This window comes from Struthio camelus, chromosome Z (genome assembly GCF_040807025.1).
Source record: "Struthio camelus isolate bStrCam1 chromosome Z, bStrCam1.hap1, whole genome shotgun sequence".
NCBI classification, from domain to species: domain Eukaryota; kingdom Metazoa; phylum Chordata; class Aves; order Struthioniformes; family Struthionidae; genus Struthio; species Struthio camelus.
This window is the reverse complement of record NC_090982.1, coordinates 27,044,815-27,069,297: the sequence shown is the minus strand read 5'-3', so window position 1 is coordinate 27,069,297 and position 24,483 is coordinate 27,044,815. Positions and strand designations below refer to the sequence as shown.

At 37.6% G+C, this 24,483-nt stretch overlaps 1 protein-coding gene across 1 annotated transcript in view; it reads left to right on the top strand.

Annotated features, from left to right (window-relative positions):
* The window catches only part of ALDH1A1 (aldehyde dehydrogenase 1 family member A1), a 36,495-nt gene extending 13,482 nt beyond the window's left edge, over positions 1-23,013 (top strand). The window contains exons 3-13 of the mRNA XM_009683236.2: positions 876-1,016; positions 4,392-4,521; positions 5,590-5,651; positions 7,701-7,829; positions 10,723-10,836; positions 12,600-12,702; positions 13,258-13,442; positions 16,207-16,371; positions 18,240-18,397; positions 20,003-20,077; positions 22,371-23,013. Of these exons, the coding sequence (XP_009681531.2) occupies positions 876-1,016; positions 4,392-4,521; positions 5,590-5,651; positions 7,701-7,829; positions 10,723-10,836; positions 12,600-12,702; positions 13,258-13,442; positions 16,207-16,371; positions 18,240-18,397; positions 20,003-20,077; positions 22,371-22,443 (1,335 nt within the window). The 3' untranslated portion in view covers positions 22,444-23,013. The remainder of the gene's footprint in view (positions 1-875; positions 1,017-4,391; positions 4,522-5,589; positions 5,652-7,700; positions 7,830-10,722; positions 10,837-12,599; positions 12,703-13,257; positions 13,443-16,206; positions 16,372-18,239; positions 18,398-20,002; positions 20,078-22,370) is intronic.
* Positions 23,014-24,483: the final 1,470 nt, after the last annotated feature.

Sequence of the window (24,483 nt, the reverse complement as noted above, 5' to 3'; positions counted from 1 at the left end):
GAAAACTTTTACAAGATTCATGAAATACAGAAAAATTCCAAGTACTGAAAGCCATTTCTCAGGAGATTTTTAACTGAGTTTTTTATATGCTGAAACACCCTTACATAGAGAAGAGTTTCATATAATTTACAATACATCTCTTTGCTATAGAAAAAGCCAAATAATAGATAGCAAATTATGATATAAAAACATTCATAATCTGAAAAGTTAATTTATTTAATCCAGAGACTATGCTCAGAGTGCTTAGGTTCAGCATTTTAAACCTGTCCAGTTAGTCAGTCACTCCCATTATTTTAAATAGCTATGTTCCTTAACATCTTCAAAAACAAATGCAATTATTTGCTTTTCCCAATAATACATTCGTGTTCATTTTACAAAACATTTTAAGAAAGAGATTTTTCTAAACTGGGCTTCATCACAACACCAGATGTTTTTAGATTATGTTAGATGCCTAAAAATTTAACTTGCAGATTTAGGCATTTCTTTGTACATGAAAGAGTTTAAATTGCATCAGCAATGCAACTTATGGATGCATCCCCAATTATGGATGCTAAAAGGCAGATAGGTTTGAAAAACTAAGCCTAAAAATAGAGTTCCTTAATATGTTTTTATTTTAGAAGCTTTGAGAACCCATCTGTTTCTCATATGACTTCACATTGCTGAAATGGTAGCAAAAATCTGTGAAAGAGGAAGAAAAACTTGCATCTAGTTTACTATGACAAAGTTACTGTACTAATTTTGATTAGATTCTAAGTTTTCTAATGGGATAGGTGTCTCTTATTTATTCTGCAAAACACTTTGCATAGCTAACAATCAACAAAACCAGGTGGCAGAATCAATTGCTGATCATAAAAGTTTCCCTGTTTTCTCCACAGGCAGATGTAGACAAGGCTGTTAAAGCAGCCAGAAAGGCTTTTGAGCTTGGTTCACCCTGGCGAACGATGGATGCTTCAGAACGAGGAAGGCTCTTGAATAAACTGGCTGACTTAGTTGAAAGAGATCGGCTGATTCTTGCTGTGAGTATAATATGTGAACCAAAAGAAGAGGAAAAAAGTCTATGCCTTGGATTTTAAAGAAAGAGATAACAGCAAGAGTGACATTCTCAACCCATTGGAAAATCACGCTATCTCAATACCTGGTTTTGCTCTTTATTGCAAATGGACCTCATTAAACCAGCTTGCACTCTGGGCCCCTAAGGCCCCAAATCCACAAAGCACTTAAATGTTTGATCAGCTTTAAGAGAATGCTTAAGCCCCCTACAATCAATGCAGTTTTAATTGTTGATTGTTAAGGACACACTAACATCCAAAATATGCTTAACATTTGGCTAAATCAAGACATGACTCAAGGCCTAAATCACAGCTCAGCTCAGAGGTCCCATTCTTACAGAAGAAACAAGTCAGAACTAGGAGAAACCTTGAATTCATGGGTATGATTTTTTTTTTTTTTAATCACTGGTGCTTCACTAATTCCAACTTGTACCTGGCAACGAGTGAAAAATATTAACCAGAACCAAGGACAACATAAATTGTGTGTTAGTATGAAGAGCATCGGTGTGAGGGGGAGGGAGGAGGATTTCCTGTCCTTGCCAGCTGCTCTCTGTTGGCGCACCCATTTTACTACTCCTAACAGCAGCACCACTACCCACCATCTGTGCACAAATGCAACAGACAATGTTTAAAGTAGAAATGTACTACTTATTTGGTAGACTGTACTACCCTGCACATGTTTTAAACTCTGAAGCTGATGCTGCCCTTTAGATTATCTTTCTGCTATGTCACATACCTCCTGGAACTGAAGTTTAGACAGGCTACTTGTTTTCAATATCTTAAAGATGAACTCTGGTTTACTGTGAACAGTGTTAAAAAGTTAAGAAAGCGTAAAGAGCATCCAAAATTCAGGATTAACACTTTGACTGATTTAATCACAACTCAAAATATTTAGTCACTTGCTACAAACAGCACCAACAATAAGCTGGTAAAACTTAAATCTCCAAAGTACATAATATCTGCAAAAAAGATTCTATTGTTCTTGTTTCTTTCTGGCTCTAGTCTTGATAGATGCTTGCCCTGGAACTGAGGGTATTTGCTAAAAAATTCTAAGTTCGCAACTGTCAGCTTTACACTTTTCTTCAATTAAATTTTCTGTAAACTAATCCTGCCACCTTGATCTGGAATGAAAATTAAGTTTCTCAGGAGAAAACTCAGGTGGCTATCCTTTGTGTTTTTAACAATGTTAGGTTTACTGGAGCTGAGAGAGACTATATTTTAAAGGAAATACACTTTTTATAGGAAAAGTATACCTGCTTGTCAGCTAAATATTGGATGAACTGGCATTTCCTTCTTTGTCATACAGCCTAAGACATTATACGTGCAAAGAACACAGAGGAATAACTTTTTTTCCTCAAGGAAGCAGAGAAGTCAGTTTTTATTCTTATTTGCCATATTTATAGCGTCAAAATGCTCCTTCCCTCTGCGGCCTATTCCTTGTTTCTGTTTTACTGACTTTGTTTTTATTTCCCACACATTCAATACATTATTGGCTACTTTTCCTTTTTATATAAGGTGTGTTTGAATGAAGTGCTTTGCAGACTTCATCAGAATAGTTTGAGTTAGCCAAAGCTATTTTCTTCACTCACCGCTTATCTGAGGAGCAGGGGAGCCAGCTGAGATAGAACGAGAAATAGCTTTGTAACTACTAGAGGCCAAAAGAGATTCCTAAACGTCATTGTAAATACATTTTCATTAGTTTGTCCATCTGGCCAGGATCAAAATTATTCAATTTTGTGATTTCCTATAATGATAAGATGCCTATCCCAAAAGCTCCAGAGGCTGAATAGTCTTGTAGGTGGGCTGCTGGAAGAGTAAGTCTCAGAAGGGTACTGAAAGAGCCACAAAGAATTTTGTTTCTAAAGTTTGAGTCTGTTGTGATGTTGAAAGTTAGAGATCATAAGTTTGGGGCCAGGGAAGCATTTTCTGCTATGGTCAATGATAATGGAAACAATACAGGGCTGGATTACCACCTTGAGTGGCAAGGGCATATTTCTTTTAATCAGTTCCTTGTTGCTGAAAACCATCAAGCACTGATGGCTTCTCCACTTGGTCTATTCTCTTCCTTCAGTCCTTTCACTTAAGTTATGGACAATACAAGGAGTATTTAGATGAAGCAATATCTTTATGCGATCAGGCTACAGACTCAGCCTGAAACATTAAGAAACCTTAGCTATATGAAATATCAAATTTCAAAAGAAAAGAATATTTCCGAGATTTGATTAGACCTTGGAACTATAAGTTGGAATTTTCCTGCCAAGCATCCTCACAGGATTGTGCACAAAACTGAAGGTCCCCAGTGTTTCCAGGCTTGGAAAATTTGGGGCAAAACTTCTAGAAGTATCAAGAACATGTTGACGTTATTTAAGAATTGCATGTGGTCTTTTAACTAAATTTCCCAACAATTACGGGTATTCAAATGGCACTAATCCAAGCCACACTCTCTAGATGTGGCTGGAATTCCACCATACTCAGTGCTCAGGTCTCTGCAGGATCATTATAGCACTGTACAAGGAACAGAATCAGTCAATGGAAAAGTTATAGATGAATACTGGCCGGGTTAAGGTTTTGGATATATATTTGCCAGGCATGGAGAGATGCCATCATGTTGACTAGATTGTTCACTCAGTTATTAGCTAGCCAATAAAAGAAAGTCTCTTCTGTATAAATGTTTATTTTTCATACTACTTTGCTCTCCCTTACAGGTTCTTGAGGACTCAAGTCTTTCCTTTGCTCTTTCAGCAACTCTCAAGGTTTATTTTGGGACTAGTATTGCATATTTTGAGTCTTCTTCCTCACATAATTTGCCAACTATGCATTCATTAAGCACCTAGAAAGATGTTCCTTGGTAATTAAAAAGTACAGCAGCCTAAACAAGTGTGATAGTCATTTCCAGGAAGCTACTATCTACTTTAAGTGTAAATGCAAAACGCACATAGAGTGAGGGGGACCACTTGTTTTTTTTACATCAGCTAACCCACAGGCTCCTAGTTGTAGATCTTTTCACCTACACTTGTAGAACATTTAGATTAAATCAGAGCAGTTTCCGTGATTCAGCTGGGAGAAATTTAATGTTTTCAAAACTTCTTATCATTTCAAATGTACCATGACCAATTTACCTGCATAGATTGCTGAGAATAAACCTTTATGAAAGTTTCTCATCTGTAAATTGATCACTTGGGTTTTTTTTCAAAAGTTAACTCTCTCTCAGAGGAGAATTACTGTTCTACATGATTATAGTAAAGCTGAAAAATTGAACAACTGAAAGCTATATGACAAATTACTGATATAAGAAGACTTATCAATATTTGATATTAACTTTGTAATTGTTGTTGCCTGCAGACAATGGAATCCATTGATGGTGGGAAACTCTTTTCCACTGCCTACCTAATGGATTTAGGTGCCTGTATTAAAACATTACGCTACTGTGCAGGCTGGGCTGATAAAAACCATGGTCGTACTATCCCAATGGGTAAGTAATTTTGAGAAGATCAAAAGAAAGGACTGAATCCATATGATCTGTTTTTAAGAAAAAAATATCTCTTTCTAAAAGTGGTACCACAAAAAAATCTTAAAAGGAAAATATTTTAGACATATTTAAGGTTAATTGAGGTTTATCATAGTACTCTTTTTACGTATTTAGTGTAGTTATTCAAATAGATTTTTTGATAGATATACCACTAATAAGTACTCCTTACTGACTAGAAAGGTGTTAGCCTGTATGTGTATCCAAAACATCTGATTGATAGGTTACTTTTGGTTAGCAAAGTGTAGGCTATATAATCCGCAATAATGTAAGCCAGGTATTTGTTCATTAAGGCTAAGAATAGCCCAAATAATAATCTTTGACTCAGTTTTCAGATAGTATATTAGAAAGAGTTCAACAGACAGAAATGAGGAAATACTCTCTTATTTTGCTGAAATTCCATTCTGTTCTCTCTTCCCATTAAGTAGTTCTATGAAAACATTGTGTCTAACTGTCGTCTCTCAGGGGGAAAGAAAAAAAGGAATGGTAATAAAGAAGGAATTAAGGAAAACTAGAGTGATAAATACTTCCAACTTTTTGCATCACGAAGATCCCTATACTAGGCTTAATGGAACACATGTTTGTTTGAAACAAAGAGAATTTTATACTTAATGGATTTTATTTAAGCTAAGATCTAATATTAAAAAATGTCTGATATGTATCTAGGACTGCAAGTAGCTTTTAAAAAAACACTTTCCCAAAAAAAAGGTGATAGAAGAAAAAAGAAATGAAGAATGCTCATTGGTGTTCTGTGCATACCATATTGAAGAGCAGGGTTACCATTGCAGTAAGCCAGTTAGACTGGCAGAATCAAACCTTGAAGCTATGAGGAAAGTAGAGATTGAATCCAGATGTACTTTTTGATTGTTGTTGCATAGTTAAGATTTTGAAAATGTCATTTATAAGTAAAATAATATGCAGCTAACCTTGGTATCCAAGTTTATCTTCTTTTTTATTTAACTGTTTCTCCCAAATGCCTTATCTGAACGTCTAATTTATTTCTTGTTCCTCTAGATGGAAATTTTTTTACCTTTACAAGACATGAGCCCATCGGCGTGTGTGGCCAAATTATTCCTGTAAGTTGGAACCATTTATACAAAGTACCATTGTTCCTCCTGTAAATGGACTTACTTTTGAAATTTTGTCTGTGCAAGCAGACCTGTGAAACATTGCTGGTCAGAACTTCTCTGGTCCTATAAGGTAGAGACTACCTTGATTATTCCTCGAAATCTGTAAAGTGGCATTTTTGAAGAATGTTCAACTGTCCACCCTTGCTTCGCTCTTCCCTGTGTACGGAAAAAGAAAAAATTTCAAAAGATAGATTGATTGATAGATTGTTTTGAAAGACAGGCATATGTTCTTTTGGAATTGAAAGACTTGAGAATAAACTAGTAGGAGAAGTGATTATTTAGAGCCTGTAAACGATACGCTCTTTGGGGCACAGAATGTATCCTATTCTGTTTTAAACAGCACCTAGACCACTGGGATCTTTATTTATAACTAAGACTCATACACCCTGTTGATGGTACAAGTAACAACACAAAGAATATGTCCAATAAACGCAGTGATACTGAACCACGTGTTCCCAATCTCCTGTTCAGAGTATCAAAATTCCCAATTTTTTGAGCTACTTATTCTAAGTGGAGTCAAAAGGACTGCCTGAGCCTGAGCACCCAAAACCCTGAGCAACTTGACTCTGAGATTCGTTGGTAAGGTCTATAGGGGTTAGATGAGTTGCTATGAGAATAATTACTATTTGTTACAGTTTTACTGCACTCTCCTAATCCACCCATCTCTGAGCACATGGTAGGGTGTGAGCAGCCTGACCTGACCTGTCTGACAGCCTACCAGTCTTTGAAATAGTCAGCTTGTCCACCAGGTCTGTTCAGACATGTGGGTCCCATGCATGTTACTAATGTCTTTCATTTGAGCTTGGAGGTTTAACTTCTGCTTAGACCACTACACTGGTTTTGAGGACATCACTGGAATATAACATTTGTATCGAGCCTCCAGGAGGGCTGCCATTGTGTGTTCCCTTGTAAGCCAGGCACAGGACATTTCATATAAAGTGCTCAGAGCCAAGATATGCTAATGAACTAGACACACTAGATGTGGGCACTTCTAAGTAAAACTGTAGCCTTCGAGTATAAGCAGTTGGCTGTTAATGTAAACACCGGCCGCCAGCACAAATATTCAAGGACTTCTAGGTCTATCTCTCTTTGCTCGCCATTGAAACATGAACCCATCAAGTTGGAGGTTTTTTATATAAACCAAATCTTGGAGGATTATGTGAATGTTGCAGAACACTTTGACTAGCTCAGCTTTTCCTTCACTCACATAATTCTACTTCACTCAGGAAGGCCTAGGAAACCCTGTACTCCCTTACCTTGTGCTAGTTTGTGCTTTCATTATTTTGGGGAGGAGGAGGATTGGAACGACTTAAGGAAAGAAAGAGAGTAGTTGTATTTCTCCAAGCTTTTCTGACATAATAAGTAAGAGTTAACAGCCTTTTCCCCTGCTTTCTTAGATGTAAAACCCTCTATATCTGTTGCGGTGAGGCTCAGTACTTCCAAAGCCATTAGAAGTATTCTCAAAGGGGCAGAAATGACCAGCTCGGTTTGGGCCCCAGCCACACTGTGACTTACATTGCTGGACATAGGGGCTGGGCAGTTGGCTGTTCTGCAGCCTGGCTGGGCTCACAATGAAAGGCAGCTGCCAGGGAAATGGCCAGGGAAGAAGGCAGGGGCAGTGTTACAAATTATTACCTTATCTCCCTTAGAAAGCTGAACTGATGACAGATGTAGTTGTTTAAGAAACAGGATAGCAAAACTCCCAACTTCACCATTAATCCAGTAACTTTTTGTCAAGCTTTGTTAGAGCTGTACTCCCATTGTCTGCTGAGATTTTAACTAACCCTTTGGATCCCCTGGACTCACATACACCAAAATCACTGATCTTTGTATAACACTACTTACCAGTTGCTTTTTCCAAATATCTTCACACTGAAAAGAGTTCAACAAAGAGTTCAGCCATCCAGTTGACAATTCATGTTATTATTGCAGAAAAAGCAAAGGCAATTTGGTGGTGTATTAGAAATAGGATACACCTTCTCATCTGTCTTTCAGTGGAACTTCCCATTGGTTATGTTTGTCTGGAAGATCGCCCCTGCCCTTTGTTGTGGAAACACGGTGATTGTCAAACCAGCAGAACAAACTCCACTGAGTGCCCTTTACATGGGATCCCTAATTAAAGAGGTAAGTCAGTAACAGCCGAGTTTTTGCACTTCTCAGAAATGTAAGAGAATACCTCAGCTGAAATGCCACAGAGGTAATATAAGCCCGGCTGCCCTGTGTAAGTACTTCTCATTGCATGTCTAGCCTTGTGCTATGGAACTCGCCTTACTGTAAAGCAGTGAAGCAAATCCAGGGCAAAAGCATGAATATCTTTCAGCCTAGTCCCTGTACAAAAAAAACCTCACAATAGCAATTTAGTAAACCCCATTCCTTGGCAAACGTGTGTATTACAAAAGCACCACACCTTTCAAAGTCAAAAGCAAACAAAGAGTCAAGAGCAGGGTTTTTGAGTTACTGGTGGCAACAGCTCTATTAGCATAGCTATCACAGAAAGGGACTTGTTTGTACAGCTTATTATTATTAATATTATTGTTTTTTAACTCAACATTTCACCAGTATGAGTTTGTTATTAACAGAGAGCTGTAAAACTAAACTGCCTAACTGCTGCCAAACTCATGAACTCTCTTCACACAGAAACTGGGAGAAGGGGACAACTTGTGCTTCTGAGTGCAGGAAGCAGGGTAGTTTCCTAGGTGGCTGCAAAACAGCCTTGATTATCGTGCCCAGCCCTGCAAACATCCAGAGAATATCAGTGAAATAGTTTAACTATCCTACCTCCCAACAAGGTCAACAAATGTAATCTCATATGTTTGAGGAGTTGGCACGGATGTCAATAATCGCCAGCTCAGTGACCTTCAAAGTGCTAATGGCAATGACTTAGCACATTTCAGCATGCTGCTCTGAAGCAGTGATTTAGCAGGGCACATGGATGGCCTACACTCTGATACTCAGCGCAGACTAAAGACGATGAAACAAGTGTTATGAAGAAGCCAAATCCTGCCTTTAATCCATCACACAGGAGTAGTTATCAGAAAATATTAAAGAGGAAGGGATAGCTTTTAAACACATTCAGAGGTATCTTCTCTGTTGATTTTTAGCAAGTATCAAAAAGTTTTGTTCTGTAGAAAAGTTAATTTGCAGGCAGTTTAACTCAGTTCTGCCCTGAGTCTAGTAAAGCATCTGTTCTGATATGCCTTCTTGAAAGGAGAGCTAATGACTGGCAATGTGGTCATGAATGCATTCAAGCTCAGGACATTCCGCAGTGATAATGACTGCTATGACACTGCAAGGCTTTTAGGAAAAGACAAGGAATGATCTACATTTTGCCTATTCAGTGAACAGCTGAATCAGAAATTTAAATACATCAGTGTTAAATGTCTTCTTTAGTGGATTATCTGGCAAACATTGTGGGGCAGTAATTAAAGACAAATATTTATCTCATCAGATGACTCAAGATTTATTCACCAATATCTAGCTGAGTTTTTATTTACATCTGGATTACCCCCCCCCCCAAAATAGGAGCCCAAATCCTTTTAAGAGATCAAAAATTCCATGATCACTTCAGTAGCTTCTTTAGAGTTCTAGTGAAACTAACTGATGAGCTAATTTAATTTTATATTGCTCAAATATCTGCATCCGAAAAGAAATATAGTCGTAGCTGGTAGTCCTTCCTATCCTTACTAATAGCCCTTGTGGGGCTCCTTTGGTATTTAGCTTCTAGCATAGACATAGAAATTGAATGCCTCAAGTGAGAAGGTGTGACTTAGCCCCACACGTGCACACACTCTGTAGAGGATATCTTCCTCATTTTTCTCTGTAAACTATCTGTACAGATTAGGTATGAAGCACTTTGCTAAGGAAATGCAAAGAACCTTACTGTCTCATCAGTTCTGGGGTAAATATTAAATGTTCAAATGCTAAATGAGCATTAAAAGATTGATGGAGTGAACTGGAGCATAATCCTGTGATCAACTGAAGTTACTGGAACAGAAACACTTGTCTGGTGTCTGTAATGCAGGATATGTGGTCTAGGAGGTGTAATTCGCCAGCAGATAAATGAAAATGGAATCTGTGCATGTTATTCCAAAGTCCTGTTTAACCCTAAAAAGTGACTCATTTAAGCAATAATATTTTTGGTCTAATAAGTTTATGCTTGCTCTGCTTCATAAGTGCCATAGAGATCCTATACCTGTTTCAAAAGTGGGAAGAAAATCCAGCTGCACCTCATGAGAGTTTGGGCTGATGGACTGGTGGGAGAAAAATAACTTATTTTGTCTATGAGTGGAGCATATCCAGTACAGAATTAGTAGGCGACAACAGGTTTTATGTGGCCCATAGGAATGGCATCTTTAAAAAGAAACTTTGCAAGATACTGGAACTGCAGATATGCCAGGCAGCCATGTTTTTCATGGTTGTTAGCCAGATCTACCTTCTTTTGTACTGTAAACTGTCATGCTGTCCATTGCTCTGCTTTCAACCCATGCCCAGGAGGAGAAGCAAAGCCATGGAACTTGAAATACTATTTCCATCATTTTTCAAAACAGAATTTCAGATTCATATTATTAATAGAATTAATAATCATTAATTAAGTAATCACTTGCTAACAAATTAAGTATCCTCTTACTTGAAGAATAAGGAGAAGTCAATAGGCAAGCAATGATTCAAACAGTTTTAATGAAGCAGACAAGAAACTAAGCAATATTTTTCCTTACGCATCTGACTGAGGGAAAAAAGAAAAAAATAAATGTATTTTGTCGGCAATGCCACTGAAAAAAACCTAAGATAAAATAGAGAGTTCTTTTTTTTAAACGGTTAAATTTAATAGCCTAACATAGAAGTGTGGAGAAGAACACAACGTGAAAAATGAACACATTTGGGACTCTGCAGTTGAGAATAACTGTTTGCTGGGGAAAAGGTGGCTTGAGAACTGAAACGAGAAATAAGACAATTTGAGACATATCCTTCTAGTTATTATCACTTCCTCAAATTTATGGGTTTCTCTCTTTCAATTCAGGCTGGATTCCCACCTGGAGTTGTGAACATTGTGCCAGGCTTTGGACCCACTGCCGGAGCAGCAATTTCTCACCACATGGATGTAGATAAAGTGGCTTTCACAGGCTCTACTGAGGTATTATAACGAATGCAAGAAAGCGTAAGCAAGAACTCTGCCCCTCTGATTCCCAGTAATGATTTAATGCCTAACTTATTCTGTGTAACTATTTTAACTTGTTTCTTTCTTTTGGCTGATGGTTTGTTAAACAAAGTCTGTTTAATGATTTGTTGGCTATTATTAACTTCAAACATATTTAAATAATGTTTGTATTGCAGGAAAGCCCCTCAAACAAAGGCACTCCATGAGATACAATTGGTTCTACTATACTAATGCTATTTTAAGGCTTGTCCTTTAAAAAAGAAAATATTTTCATAACTTTTTCAGTTTGCTTCTTGTTTAAGACTGGTTATTTTTACAAATGCAAAAGTGAAACAGCTGTGCTCTGTTCTATTTAATTTTAATAACAACATGATGGTAAGAAGGTATTTCTAGAAATATCATTTCTGGTTCTGCCTGGACTCAGGTTAGGTGATGGCTTTTGGTATTTGAATAATGCAGATGATTATTTGCATGGCCTTGGAAGTGTACTTGAATGTGTATGAGTTTAATAATTGGAAGGAAGGTCACTGTTAATTTTCCCTAGCCCTCTTTCTAAAGAGCAGTGATTCATAGGATTAAAGATTCCTCAGTGCAGACATTATATAACTATATACTCATAGCATTATGCTATACTGCATGCATGCTTGCTACGTAGAAGAGCTGCCAACTGGTATTTTAGCTTCCTGGATATAGACTCCAGAGAGAAATAGCATTGCCTCATGTCAAGGGTCAGTACGCATTGAGTGTTTATTCTTAGAAACCCTCAGCGCTAAAGTAGTGGGAAAAGAAAACAACCCAAAAGTGCAACCTCTGAGAAATATCCCATAGACATTCCCAACATACGGTAACAGCTAAAATCCCCCGTGCTCCCAGGGAACCTCATTACCTCCAAGGGCACATGGAGCAGGGGGAATATCTGTAGACTCTGTTGACAGTCCTCCTCATCTGACATAGCAATTTAGCAGCAAGAAAGGAAGGAGCAGCCTTCCCAAAGGCCAGAGGGCAAGCACAGGAAAGAAACTATCTGAAGGCTGCTACATGCTAGCAGTTACTGGCCATGGCCACATTTTCCCCTCACAAGTGAAGCACATATTGTATTTTTTTCCAGACAGTTCACAGAAAAAAGTTCCTTTAATTATGCTGTCACTGGAACAAACAGGACAAGTGCCTCTGCCCAGGTCTATCCCTTTCCTCTACCTCTCTGAGACCTCTTTGTCACTGATGAAGGACAAGCATAGGCCATGCAGGCAGTGTGGGTATCTGCATTTTCCCTCATATACTTTGCGCCACAAAGGGCTTTTCCCATGTATAAAGTGGAGAAATCTCAGTCACTAGATTCCTAATGATCTTCCTAATCCTTCCATTAGGAAGGAATTGGCTAAGCAGAAATCAGTGCCTGCTACAGATTAGAGACAGGAGAAAGCAGAATGGTGGTACAAGCAAGCACCAGATATCTTTGGCAGTTGGTTAAGAGAACATCCAAGGGGAAACTGTTTTAGGAAGCACTCTTAGCTTGTGATTCATCTTCATCCTGGCTCTTCTCTTCCAAGTCTACTCTCTCTTTCATTTATTGTTTTTGTTTTTGTTTTTGGTTTTGTTTCGTTTTGTTTTGTTTCTACAGTTACTGTGATAGTGGACAATTGCGAATTGTGATTTTCACTTTTGAGGAACTCAGAAAAGTGTTACTAAGGTCATAATAAATTTTGCTGAGATGAAGTTGTTCTTTTCCTGCCTTTTAGGTTGGCAAACTAATCAAAGAAGCAGCAGGGAAGAGTAATCTGAAGAGGGTTACATTGGAACTTGGAGGGAAAAGTCCTGTTGTTATATTTGCGGATGCAGACTGTTAGTAGACTTTTTATTACATACACCTAATACATTTGCAAGTCCTACTTTTTTTTCTTTTCTTTGTAGGAAAATGTATATGACTGAAAGAGGGGTAATTTTTCATTTTTTTCTAGTCATGCCATAGTTTTCACTTAAATTACCAGAAGAAACTGAGAGCTCAGTGATGGATGGGAAGTTCTGACAGCAGGCCCACCCTCACTGTAATTATCATCCTAATTCAACATTAATTCCAAACAAAAACCAACTCGATGGACATTACATAAGTATATTAACTTTAGAGCTGAATATTCCTCTTGGTACTGCTGATAGAGCAAATAATGTTGAATCAACATTTCACGTGGCACAGTCAAATGTTCATTTGTTCAGGTATACTGTGCTGTTCTTCATAAGAGTAGCTTTGGACCGAAGTAAACAGGTGAATATCTGTGTTTTAAAGCACAAAACATAGAAAGTACTAAAAAGGGAAATGAGGTGGCATGAGAAAGGGCAATAAAGAATTTGTGCTGTAAACGCTCAAGTTTATGATCTGATGAACTCTGCATTTCTTTGCAGTGGACACCGCTGTGGAATTTGCGCATATTGGTCTGTTCTACCACCAGGGTCAGTGCTGTATAGCAGCATCTAGGCTTTTTGTGGAAGAACCTATTTACGATGAGTTTGTTCGCCGAAGCATTGAACGAGCAAAGAAGTACACCCTTGGGAATCCTCTGCTGCCTTGTGTACAGCAAGGCCCTCAAGTAAATTATGTTACGTTTTTCTAATATAAATTGAATAGGACATCACAGTTTAATGTACTTATAATTCTATTATTGTATTAATGTTATAGCTAAGTGCAATTGTCTAGTGGTTAGGCGGGGGATCAGAAGGAAGAAATCCAAGTGCTAATCATTACTGCCACTATCACAGGCCTGAAGGTAAGCTTCGATCCTCTTTTCTGGTTCCTTTTGCTATGGAATGGGAACAATTTTACAGAATTAAAACACCTTGAGAAAGCTCAGATGTGGCAAGTGAAAAAGTGCAAGTTCAATCACCTGTGTCAGACTGCTAATAGCGTTGTATTCAAATAGTGCTACTGTAAGTGAGCAGCTTGAGGAAATTAAAGCTGATAGTGTGTTTTCCCCTTTTCCAAGGTGCTAGTATATTATCATGATACTCTCAATATTAGTGTTGCACAATTTAAACACATCATTTTGTACTTTTTCCTGCCTATATTAAAAGATTATGTCAACAGCTGCCCCATTAAACAAATGCTAACAGGCAACATCAGAAAGCATTGCTATCACAGGCCTGTGGATTATCACAGAGAATTTTTAAATTAGTTTTCATCTAGAGTCTTATTCACATATCAGTTTATACTACAGGATGTACAATTTCTTGGCAGTTATTATGTACCCATTTGATCCTTAGAGTGAAGGAACTCTATCAGATATAAAGCAAAAGCTGGAGTGAAGGAAACTCCAACACATTTCATAATGATAATAAGTTCTCTATTGGCTATAACAGTCATTTTATATAGCCAAAGACACCAAGCAGATTAGAAAACTGCATTCCAAGTCACAAAAGCTTTGCAGAATTTGAAAATACTAAGGATGCTATTTTGATATCCTGAGATGTGTCTTGCTAATAAACTAATATCTTCAGTTGAATAAATTCAAATATCAGCCATCAGGGAGTCTGTAACAAGGAAACTCTAGGAGCTCAGTATCTGTTTTTTCAGCCTTGTATATAGTTAACACTAAAATAAGAGGAATCCACCCTAATGTTATTGCTTCTTTATTTCTGTACTAATAATTTTTGTACTAATAGTTTAAATGATAGAGAAAAAAAAAAACTTTACTAAGCCAAATGGAAGGTTAAACACTTGAAAATGGCATTACTGAGAACAGTTGAAAGAAAATGAGAAATTCTTTCTCCAGCAGGCTCAGTATTAGCCTTTCTTGACCTCTTTTTCTTCCTCATAAGCTTTAGCATTCAGCTTCTTTACGGGTTAGCAAAGTTTCTCCCTCTAGAACTCATACAGTCTACTTTTGTCTGTGCTGCTCTTCCAGTCCAACTTTAATGGCAAATTGTAACCATACAGTTTAGATTCATTTCTTTTGTATGGATTACTTTAAATACCTCTCTTTGTCTTTAACTTCCTTGCTGTGCTTTGCCTATTTCTCTGTTGAAATGGAAAAAATGTCCTGGGTCAGGCATACCACTGCATCCTCTTGTCACAGGGTCACCTCGAAGGCTGTATTTGCCATCTCTGCAGCATGCATGCTCTGCAGATCAGCACCTGCCTTGGCACTGCTTTGCACAGTGGGCACTGAGGAAGAGCCAAAGGCCCTATTGGAATGCACAGGAACGTATATATTCACACATTATTAAGAAAAATAATGATGATGATGATAATAACGAAGGAACAACAGACAGCAACACGAGCTATATCATCTGAACGTTTTTTTTCTTTTCATGGTGTTTACGCACAAGAGGTCACCAGGATAGCAGAAATTTTATGTCTTCAGCGTGCAGTGAGGCAATTGTTTGAAAGCATAATGACAAAGGGAGTGCAGGAAACTAACATTCTAATAAATATCCTTATATATAAATATTCTTATAAAAATAAGCTTTTATCACATTTTTTGTTGGATAGCTGTTTAGTCTAGTATGCCTCCAGAATTCCCCAAAACCTTTTAAGAAGGTTCCTTTCCCAGGCAAATACCATGCGTTCTGCTATACCATGGAGCCAAAATGAAAACGCTTAGCATAGGTTGTATTTGTTAGTGGGTTTGTGTAAGGGACAGGAGTTAGCCTCATGCAGTAAACAATTTGCCATCTATGCTTCTCAGGCGCACATGTATGAGTCTTTATTCCACTAACGTACTAGAATGAACTGGAAATAGCAATGAATTTCAATTACATTATGTCACTCTTGCTTTTTAACGGACTTTAAATAGTTTAGGAAAAGAGCAGGGCCAATCTACTGGCCCTAGGGAAGTGTGGAAGAATCCCACTAGCTGTCTCAATCTCTCTCTTACACTGCAGAATCAAGCCCAGCAATTCTCATTTTAATGGACAATTTGTAGTTGACATGAGTATTGAAAGAAGTATAGAATACATTTATTTTACAGAGTATTTTCCTTGCCTTGCCTTGCCTTGCCTTGCCTTGCCTTGCCTTGCCTTGCCTTGCCTTGCCTTTCCTTTCCTTTCCTTTCCTTTCCTTTCCTTTCCTTTCCTTTCCTTTCCTTTCCTTTCCTTTCCTTTCCTTGGAAAAATAGGATAGCTGACTCCAGAGAGCTGATTCTCTTATGCTTAAATTTCTTACTACTAATCTATCTCAGAAAAACCTGTAAAGTTTCGAGAAATTAAGACTGGAACGCTTGTATGGCTCTTCAGTTGTTTCACCTCAACATATATAATTGAACAAAGCTAGAACATTGTTGCCACACAACTCATGGGTTAGAAAATAGTTGTTATCTGTGTACATTGTTTTCATCCCTGTAATATCTTTTCTTTTAGATTGATAAGGAGCAGTTTCAAAAAATCCTGGAGCTAATTGAGAGTGGGAAAAAAGAAGGAGCCAGACTGGAATGTGGAGGAGGTCCGTGGGGAGACAAAGGTTACTTCATCCAGCCCACAGTGTTTTCTAATGTTACAGATGATATGCGCATCGCCAAAGAAGAGGTAAATAAATTACTGGTAGTTTGTACTTTCAGTGGAGATTGTCCGTTTAAATATCTATACAAAATATCCATTTAGAAGGTCAAGTGGCTACATAAAAATGTTCCCAGTAAATCTGTCATTCCAGCCTGGTGTGATTTAAAATCCTTTTCTTGTTTTCTTGTACCCATTTCAGCAACTCCATGCAGATGAGAGAGAGGAGAGGGAGACTGGCCTGCCAACAAATGCTCCAGCTTAAGCTGATAGGAGATAACAAATGTTAGGTTGGGATTGTTAGTTACATCACTCCTGTGTCTCTCATACCAGAATCATGGTAACTTGTAACAAACCTTGAAGGCACAGCTTGTGAACTCATTGCACCCTATAAAGAATCAAGCCAGCTGGAGTTTTGGTGCAGCTCTCCAACAAGGAGCTATTCTGTGACAACGGAAAAGAGTTTGGCTGTGGTTTCACAAACTTTTTTCTTAGTGGCAATGACAACAAAGCACAGTTTTACCTCTGCAGAGTTTATTTAACCTGGATCAGTTTGCAGATGTGCCTACGCAGTGTTGAAGGAGCCTGCACTACGGAGACAGTGTCCAGGTAGCAGTAGCCAGCTGGAAGAGAGAGGAGAGGGTTGAAAGTGCAGAGCTGCTTTGCTTGAGAAAAATAATTGTGTAAATAGAGCCTCAAAGTAGAGTCTTGGCCTCCTCTCTCTCTATTTTTTTACATTCGCCTTGATTTTAACAGCTGCAATTGGTGCCCTTTATGCTTCTGCATACTAAATAGCTGCTTCAAAATCATTGCAAACCTTGATGTTGCTTTACATAGCCAACAATAACACCGATGTTTTTCGCTAAAAGTATCCAGTGCGTTCAGCAGGAGTAAATAGGCTGACTTAAAATTACCACTGGAGCATCTAGAGTTCGTTACAAAGGGGAGAAAAATATGAGAGGGCTGTCTGAGAGGTCATTTTGATTGTTTTTGCAAGTCTGGGAGTCACGTGGGAAATTGCATGGCGATATGTTTCTTCATGGATTTATTGGTTTCCTGTGGGTCAGCAGTACCACGAGAACTGCTCTTCTCATGCTATTTTGAATCTGTTGAGTAATGAAACCACAGTGAGCCAAGACAATTTAAAAATATTCAGGTTCTGAATATCACAGGTTGAACTGTGGAGGAATGTTCAGTGGCTTTCTGATTTATGTAAATGAAACCCTTCAGCTATAGTTAGAAACTTAGCACCAAGCACTATTTCCAGTAAAATCATGTGGAAAGCTCATGATTTCTATGAGAATAAAACTCATTTAATGTGTCAATGCCCTCCTTCCCCTGCCTGACATTACGACTGTGTAGTGGCTGACTCTGACAGAGTATTCTCTTGCATAATACTTAACACCCACAAGAAGACCATACTTGCTGTTTTACTTGACAAACGTGTCTGGTTGTGCAGCTACTCGCACAGATAAAAACTCTAATAAAAAGTTCAGGTGAAGAAGAAGCTGAAAGTCTTTTCAGTTTCAAGTAGAGAAGAAAATAACAGTTTACTGGCATCCAGTATAGGTCTGTAACAATTTGTGACTTCATGTTAGGTAACTGTATGGTAGGTGTCTCTTCTTAATTTATTTTCATCGTTTATCTTCCATTCATTTATCATTTATTGCTTTATTAATCCTTTTACAATAGGCTATCTTAACATGTGGTATAGTATACAAATCTTACAGTTATGTGAACTTACAATACTTTTTATTATTCTCTTCTAAGAGGCGTACTTTTAACGAAATGAGTGTGGAAATAAGGCCCATCTGAAAGAAGTAACTATTAAAATATAAACTATTCATAAAAATGAGCTATATTAATTCAATTGATGTATATGTGCATTTCTGAAACAGATATTTGGACCTGTTCAACAAATCATGAAGTTTAAAACTATAGATGAAGTTATCAGGAGGGCGAACAATACTACCTATGGCTTAGCAGCAGCAGTTTTTACCAAAGACGTTGATAAAGCGCTGACGTTTACAGCTGCTCTTCAGGCTGGAACAGTATGGTAAGTAATGACTTATTTAATCTTCCTCCTTCAGATCTGCTAGTGCCAATGGCAGTAATTGGGGGAGTAGACGTTTATATTTCAATTCTTGTCCATCTTCAAAGAGATAGATTAATGCCATTCTCCTCTGCCTCTCTTCCCCCCACCTTTGCACACTTAATGTGCTATAAAATAAATATTTCTTACAAGTCTTCACATGACTCATTTGTAGAGTCATTCTGAAAAAGCAGAGTGACTTACTTAAAAGGAAAAGAGAGAAAAGGGAATCCAGTGAGAGTGCCACATTCCTTCCCATTCAGGATGCTGAGAAAGCCTAACACATACGTGGTTTGAAAGGATTGCTTTTTGTCCTGTGTAAAGAAATCCACTATTTGAAGGCCTTTGGCCATTAGCCTGTGCAAAATGTCCTCCTAAGATTGAAATGGTTGATAAAATGTGGCTGCAAGAAGGGTGGAACCAGAAATGGGAGGAGACTGGAGACAAGGATGCAGGAGCAGTTGCCAGGGACAGGTACTATGAGGCAGAAGAGGGAGCCAAAGAAGCTGCCATACTGAGGTGGAGCAGAAAGAGGTGACCTGCAGGAAGCTGGGAAGGAAAAGACTGGAAGAAGCAAGAGTGAAGCCCTGGAGGAAGAGAAGACTGAATCTCATGGCTGTCACTGGCAAGGAGACCCCTACTTCTTTACAGATATCACAGTGCATCAGACAGAGAACAGACAGGTTTACTGGAACCCAAAGTGTGTCTCCCTCATATATTAGATCTCAAGGAACTTGCAGCCAGCACAAATTCCTGCCCAGGTCCAGTGACCTAAGCAAACACACTTCCTAAAACTCAGTTAATATTGTTGACTCAAGTGTTGATATTCTTTTAAAAGGAAAAAGGTTTAAAAGAAAAAACAAAAGCTTTATTTTTTAATCTTATATCAGAGTTGGTCTGTCTAGAAAGCCTCAGCTACAAGAACCTCTTTTGCTGAAACCAGTAGGCTGATTGTGAGAGTAGAAAAAATTGTGAGATGTGAAAATGGAGAATCTCTTACTTGCCTATGTTGCAAGACAGAAAGAGCTTCTCAGCTGGCGAGCAGAGTGCTCATTCCACGAAAAATCTTCATACTACAAATTCCCTGTGTGAAATTCCTTTCTTAATAACAAGCCTACCTGTTCATGTATTTCTATCCTCAACAACATTATAGAATGTTTAAACCACTGAGCAGCATCAAATAAAATTCCCTAAACAGGGACAGAAGAGATCCTGAATTTACCTACTGGAAGAGTACCTGCAGAAGACTAACTAGGACTACTCTTTGGTTTGAAAGTTGATGCACCAGCTAGGAAGAAGATTTACCATAGTTATCAGCAGAAAGATTAAACTGTCACTCTGGCTGAAGGTCCTTGATCAATGATAAAACCTGGTCATATCTAGCAGCACAATTTCTGGTGATATTTTGTGTCTCTGAATCTTGTTCTGTACGGATTTTTGAAATATGTATAGTCATATGTAGCTTGTGAATATCACCTTTGTTTTATTGCAGTCAAAGGAACAACATTAATTTTTTAGAAGTGGAAAAATATTACTACACTAAGTAAAGTCACTTTCCTATTCTTCCAGGGTTAATTGCTATGGTGCATTTTCTGCTCAGTGTCCTTTTGGAGGATTTAAGATGTCAGGAAATGGACGGGAAATGTAAGTAAATACTTCTTTAAGTGTAGTTTTGCAAGAACTGCACAAAGAAATTCCAAAGCCCGTTCTTAATATTTGTGACTAGGATGCTCAGTTTGAGATTTTTTTCCCCTATTATTAGGAACAATCCCAAGCAAAGATTTCCTCTATAAAAATAGTAAAAAAATTATTGACGTATACACATCTTTTCAAAATGATGGCTTTTAGTAGCTTTCATATATATGTAAAACTGACCATTGTGTTTACACTGTGCGGTTTTTGCATATATAGAGAGTATCATGTGCATGAAAGTACATATACAGTCATGCCTAGTTTGTCAAATCCCCTTCAAGTACTCAGTTTTTGAAATCATAAGACCTTCTTGCTCCACTTTCAAAACCTTTGATTTAGAAAAGAGTTTTCAGGTTGATAGAGTTGTGGCAACAATGTCTTTACACTACCGTCCAGCTTGGTCAAAAAGTAATGACAAAAAAAGGCCTGTGAGGTCTTTAAGCCTTTGGCCTTTCCCTAAACTAGTAGTACAGAAGTATACACAAATGAAAAGCTAGCAGAATTCTTTTGAATATCCAAAGTTTAGTACAGTTTCAATTTGAATAATGTCTTGTTTTATCTACATTCATTCTGATCTTCGTATTAGCAAACAAATCATGTAATGTGTTATATCACGAAACATCAGAGATCGTATTTGTTTGTTATATTATATAGCATTATGTCTTCTGGGGTTTTTTGGAACATAAATTACAAGTAGCCTTTTACTAAATACCAAATAAGTGAGAATAGCAACCCAATTATTTTTACAGAAAAGGATAGCACATAAGTTTTCCCTTTTGCTAATTCAAAAGTAAAGTACTTATACTGAATTATGGAAGTAATTCAATAATATGTGTGCAGGTGTAATGTATCAAAGCTTCTTTTACTTTCTTTTTTTTTTTTTTTAAGAGAGAGAAAGGCTAGGGTTTTTGTACTTGCTCATCACTGAACTCAATCTGCTCCTCATGGCAAGGTTCCCACTGACTTCAAAGGAAACAGAGTTATTCCAGTGCAGGGAGCTTTAGAAAATGTCAAAATGAAAAAGAAAACCAATAATTTAGGCCATTACTATCAAGGACTGTTTTGTGTTTGCTAAATGCCAAAAATTGGGAGATCATCAATTCTGAATTACTGTCCTTTGCAAAAATACTGTTGGGATTTATATACTGGAAATAACAGGAAAACAATAATATAACATCATAAAGATTAATATTGTCTTTAATAGTGCATTTTAAATATGGCCAGCTTTTGTGCATATGACTTTTTTTTCCTAATGTTTGGTGCATAATCACAAATAGTGAACCAGCAAAACATACTTCGGCAATAGCGAAAGGAAGGAATTAGTACTAGATAGACTACTGACCTGAAAAAAAGAAATTTAAGGCCAAATAATTTTGAAAATAATATGTGACAACAAATTTTAGGAGTGGAAGAAATAAGTGTGAAACAATTACACTGTAATAATCAGAAAGTCGATGTATCAAGGCATAGCAAGAACTTCCTTGAATTGCAGAAGAAAATTCTCTAAATAATTCTTGGAATAATAATACTACTGCAAAGAAAAACAATTGAGTGTTACATACTAACAGGATGCCACTTCAAAATAATATGAAAAGGACATTAGTAAACTTTTTCCCACATCACTGTGCTCAGTCCTGAGCACAGATTTCTGTTTTGCATACTTATATACCTAGTAAGATGGCTGTGGGGACTGGATAGCATTATATATAGCAACTTGATGCTCTATAAAACAATCATTTATCTAAACTGTGTGACTGCATCAAATACAAAATATCTAGGCACACAAGCAATTTCATCTCATAATGTAAAATTTAAAGGTGGAATCCTGCTAATTATGCGTCAGTAAAAGTTAAGATTTTGTCACTAAGAGATATGGTAGTGGATTAATTATGTCCCCCCATTTACTAGAGATGAAGCACCTGCTCTTTGAATCTGGGGAAAACTGACAGATGAGGAAGACCTTTGCAAAAGACTTGTTAAGTGTGCTTGTGAAACCTAGTATGTCTCTGATTTGTTTGTCAGAAGCTCAATTTAGAAACACGCTGAACTGATTAAACAGCATTCTTCTACATAGAAATGAAACTGCATCCAGCAGCAGTCTAGCTGCACAGACATATTCAGAATAAGCCTAGGGTACTGGCTATACATCTGGCCAATTGTATAGCACCACAGAAAATCCTATCCAGGACATAACTCTCATAACAAGCATTGCTCTAAGTACTCCCTTTGTTTCTCTTTTATCTAGGGGAGAATATGGTCTTCATGAATACACAGAAGTTAAGACTGTTACTATCAAAATCCCACAAAAGAACTCATAATGCTGCCCGAAGTGTCAAATTTAGCTTCTTCAAATGCTAAATGACTCTGTAAAAGCCATGTGAATTCTGAGAAGTTTTATATCCGAAATTATTCATTAGCTTTTTTGCTTTCTGATTGCATAAGAGATACTTGCTTGCATTAACAATATAAACAATAATGTAGGAAATTAAAATGTGATTAACAGAGAGAGGGAAACTTCAATATCTGGAACATAGGTAACATTTTGAAATTCATGTTATGAAAGAACCATTTTTTATTTTCATTGGAAGTTATCTGTAGTGCTATGAAAATGTTCCTTTTGCAGTACACCATACAGGCACAGCTTGAATTTGCATGCTCTTCTAAATGTTAGATGGCAAGCTTCTCTTTGTATTTTCTTTTCTTTGTGGCCTTAAGAAAAGCACTTATGAGTAACTAGCAGATAGGTACTTTTCTGTGTCTTTGGAAAATCGTAGACGAGTTCTCCTAGATGTATTTCTTAGAATGTTGAAGCTGTTCATCATATTAAGTACTACACAAATGTTATCTGGATAATATTAAACACTATTAAAATCCGCATTAAAAACTAATGTTGTTTCTTTTATTAGTCTTTTCTACTGCACTGGTTTACAGGTGGGCACTGTGTAGCACATTTTACATCCTTAAAAAGGCACCACTATCTCAATGATGTGTTTAGGCCATTAGAATTATATTATATTGGCTATAGGGAGACTAAACTCTGTAATTCTTTGACAGTATTATAAATGGAAAAATATAAACACAAACAAAGAGCACCGTCCAATTTCCCAAGAACTAGCACTGGGCTTTGTAGTGATAAGTGTATCATAAAGTCTTAAACAGATGACAAAAGAGAAGTAGACGTGTGGAGGTAAAAAGAGGGAAGTGGAAGGCAGGGAAGGGAGTTTCCTTTCTGATTTATATTGGTTCCATTTTCCCAGTACTCACACACCTGCGTGTAACTCGTACATACTCCTCACACTTCCCTCTCCTCCTCTTTCCAGTCCACCTGCCTCCCTTCAGCCTTTTCCTTTAGGGTCTCTTTTCCGCACAGCTGCTCTCACAAAGGCCCTCTCCAGACATACACGTCTCAAGAAGACAGTAACCCTTTAAGGTCTCTCCATCTGTGCAGCTTCGGTATTTTCATTCTTCCCCTCCAACGGTGACTTACCGTCAGCACCCACCAGATAAACTCTGGGGTAGTGCTCTCCAAGCACCAACTAATCCCCTGCCGACAGGGTCGTATTTTCTCTGAACTTCACTAAAGCTGAGAGCCATAGTTCATCTTTTGGTTACATATATGTGTATATACACACACCCGCACACACACAAACACACACAAATACAGCCTTATATATGGACACTATTCATTCTTAAAAATATGGTATGCTATAAATTTTTAAGCAGCAAAAACTGAGATGTTGCACAGTATTGAAAGGAAGGAGGTATTGTTCATTTGGGTATATTGTCAGATCTTTTTTTAAAAAGAGAGTTGCAATGAAACCATGACCAGGTTTTCATACTGCGCCTCTTCTTCAGATACAAACAACTTTTGTCTTTAGGGAAGTTAAAATTCGGACATAGGCCTTGTGGCAGAGGTCCATTCCTCCATAGGCCTCCATAACATCTGACTTTGAAGGTGACCCTTCCAGATCCCACTCGTTTGCCCACCAAAACAATTTCACTAGCCATAGTTGGCAAACAAACCCAATCCTCGTCCCATGTCATAAAAGAGAAAGAAGAAAGAAGACGGAACTGAAAGTAGAAATGCACTGTGGTAATGGTTAGCAGAGCTTCTTCAGAGGAAGAAAGTGTGCAGAAGAAAGCACAGAAATAAAAATAAATGCCAAATAAATAAGTTTAGAAAAAAGAATTTCCTGAGAAAATAAGCTGGAAAGAAGAAGGGGAAAAAAACGCTTTGAAATACTTTAAAAACGGTAAGGAATTTTGTACTAGAGGAAATCTGGATACAATAAAAGATTAAAAATTTAAAAGGAAATGCAAGGCAGTATGCAGAGCAGGTACAGGGCTTCATAAATCTC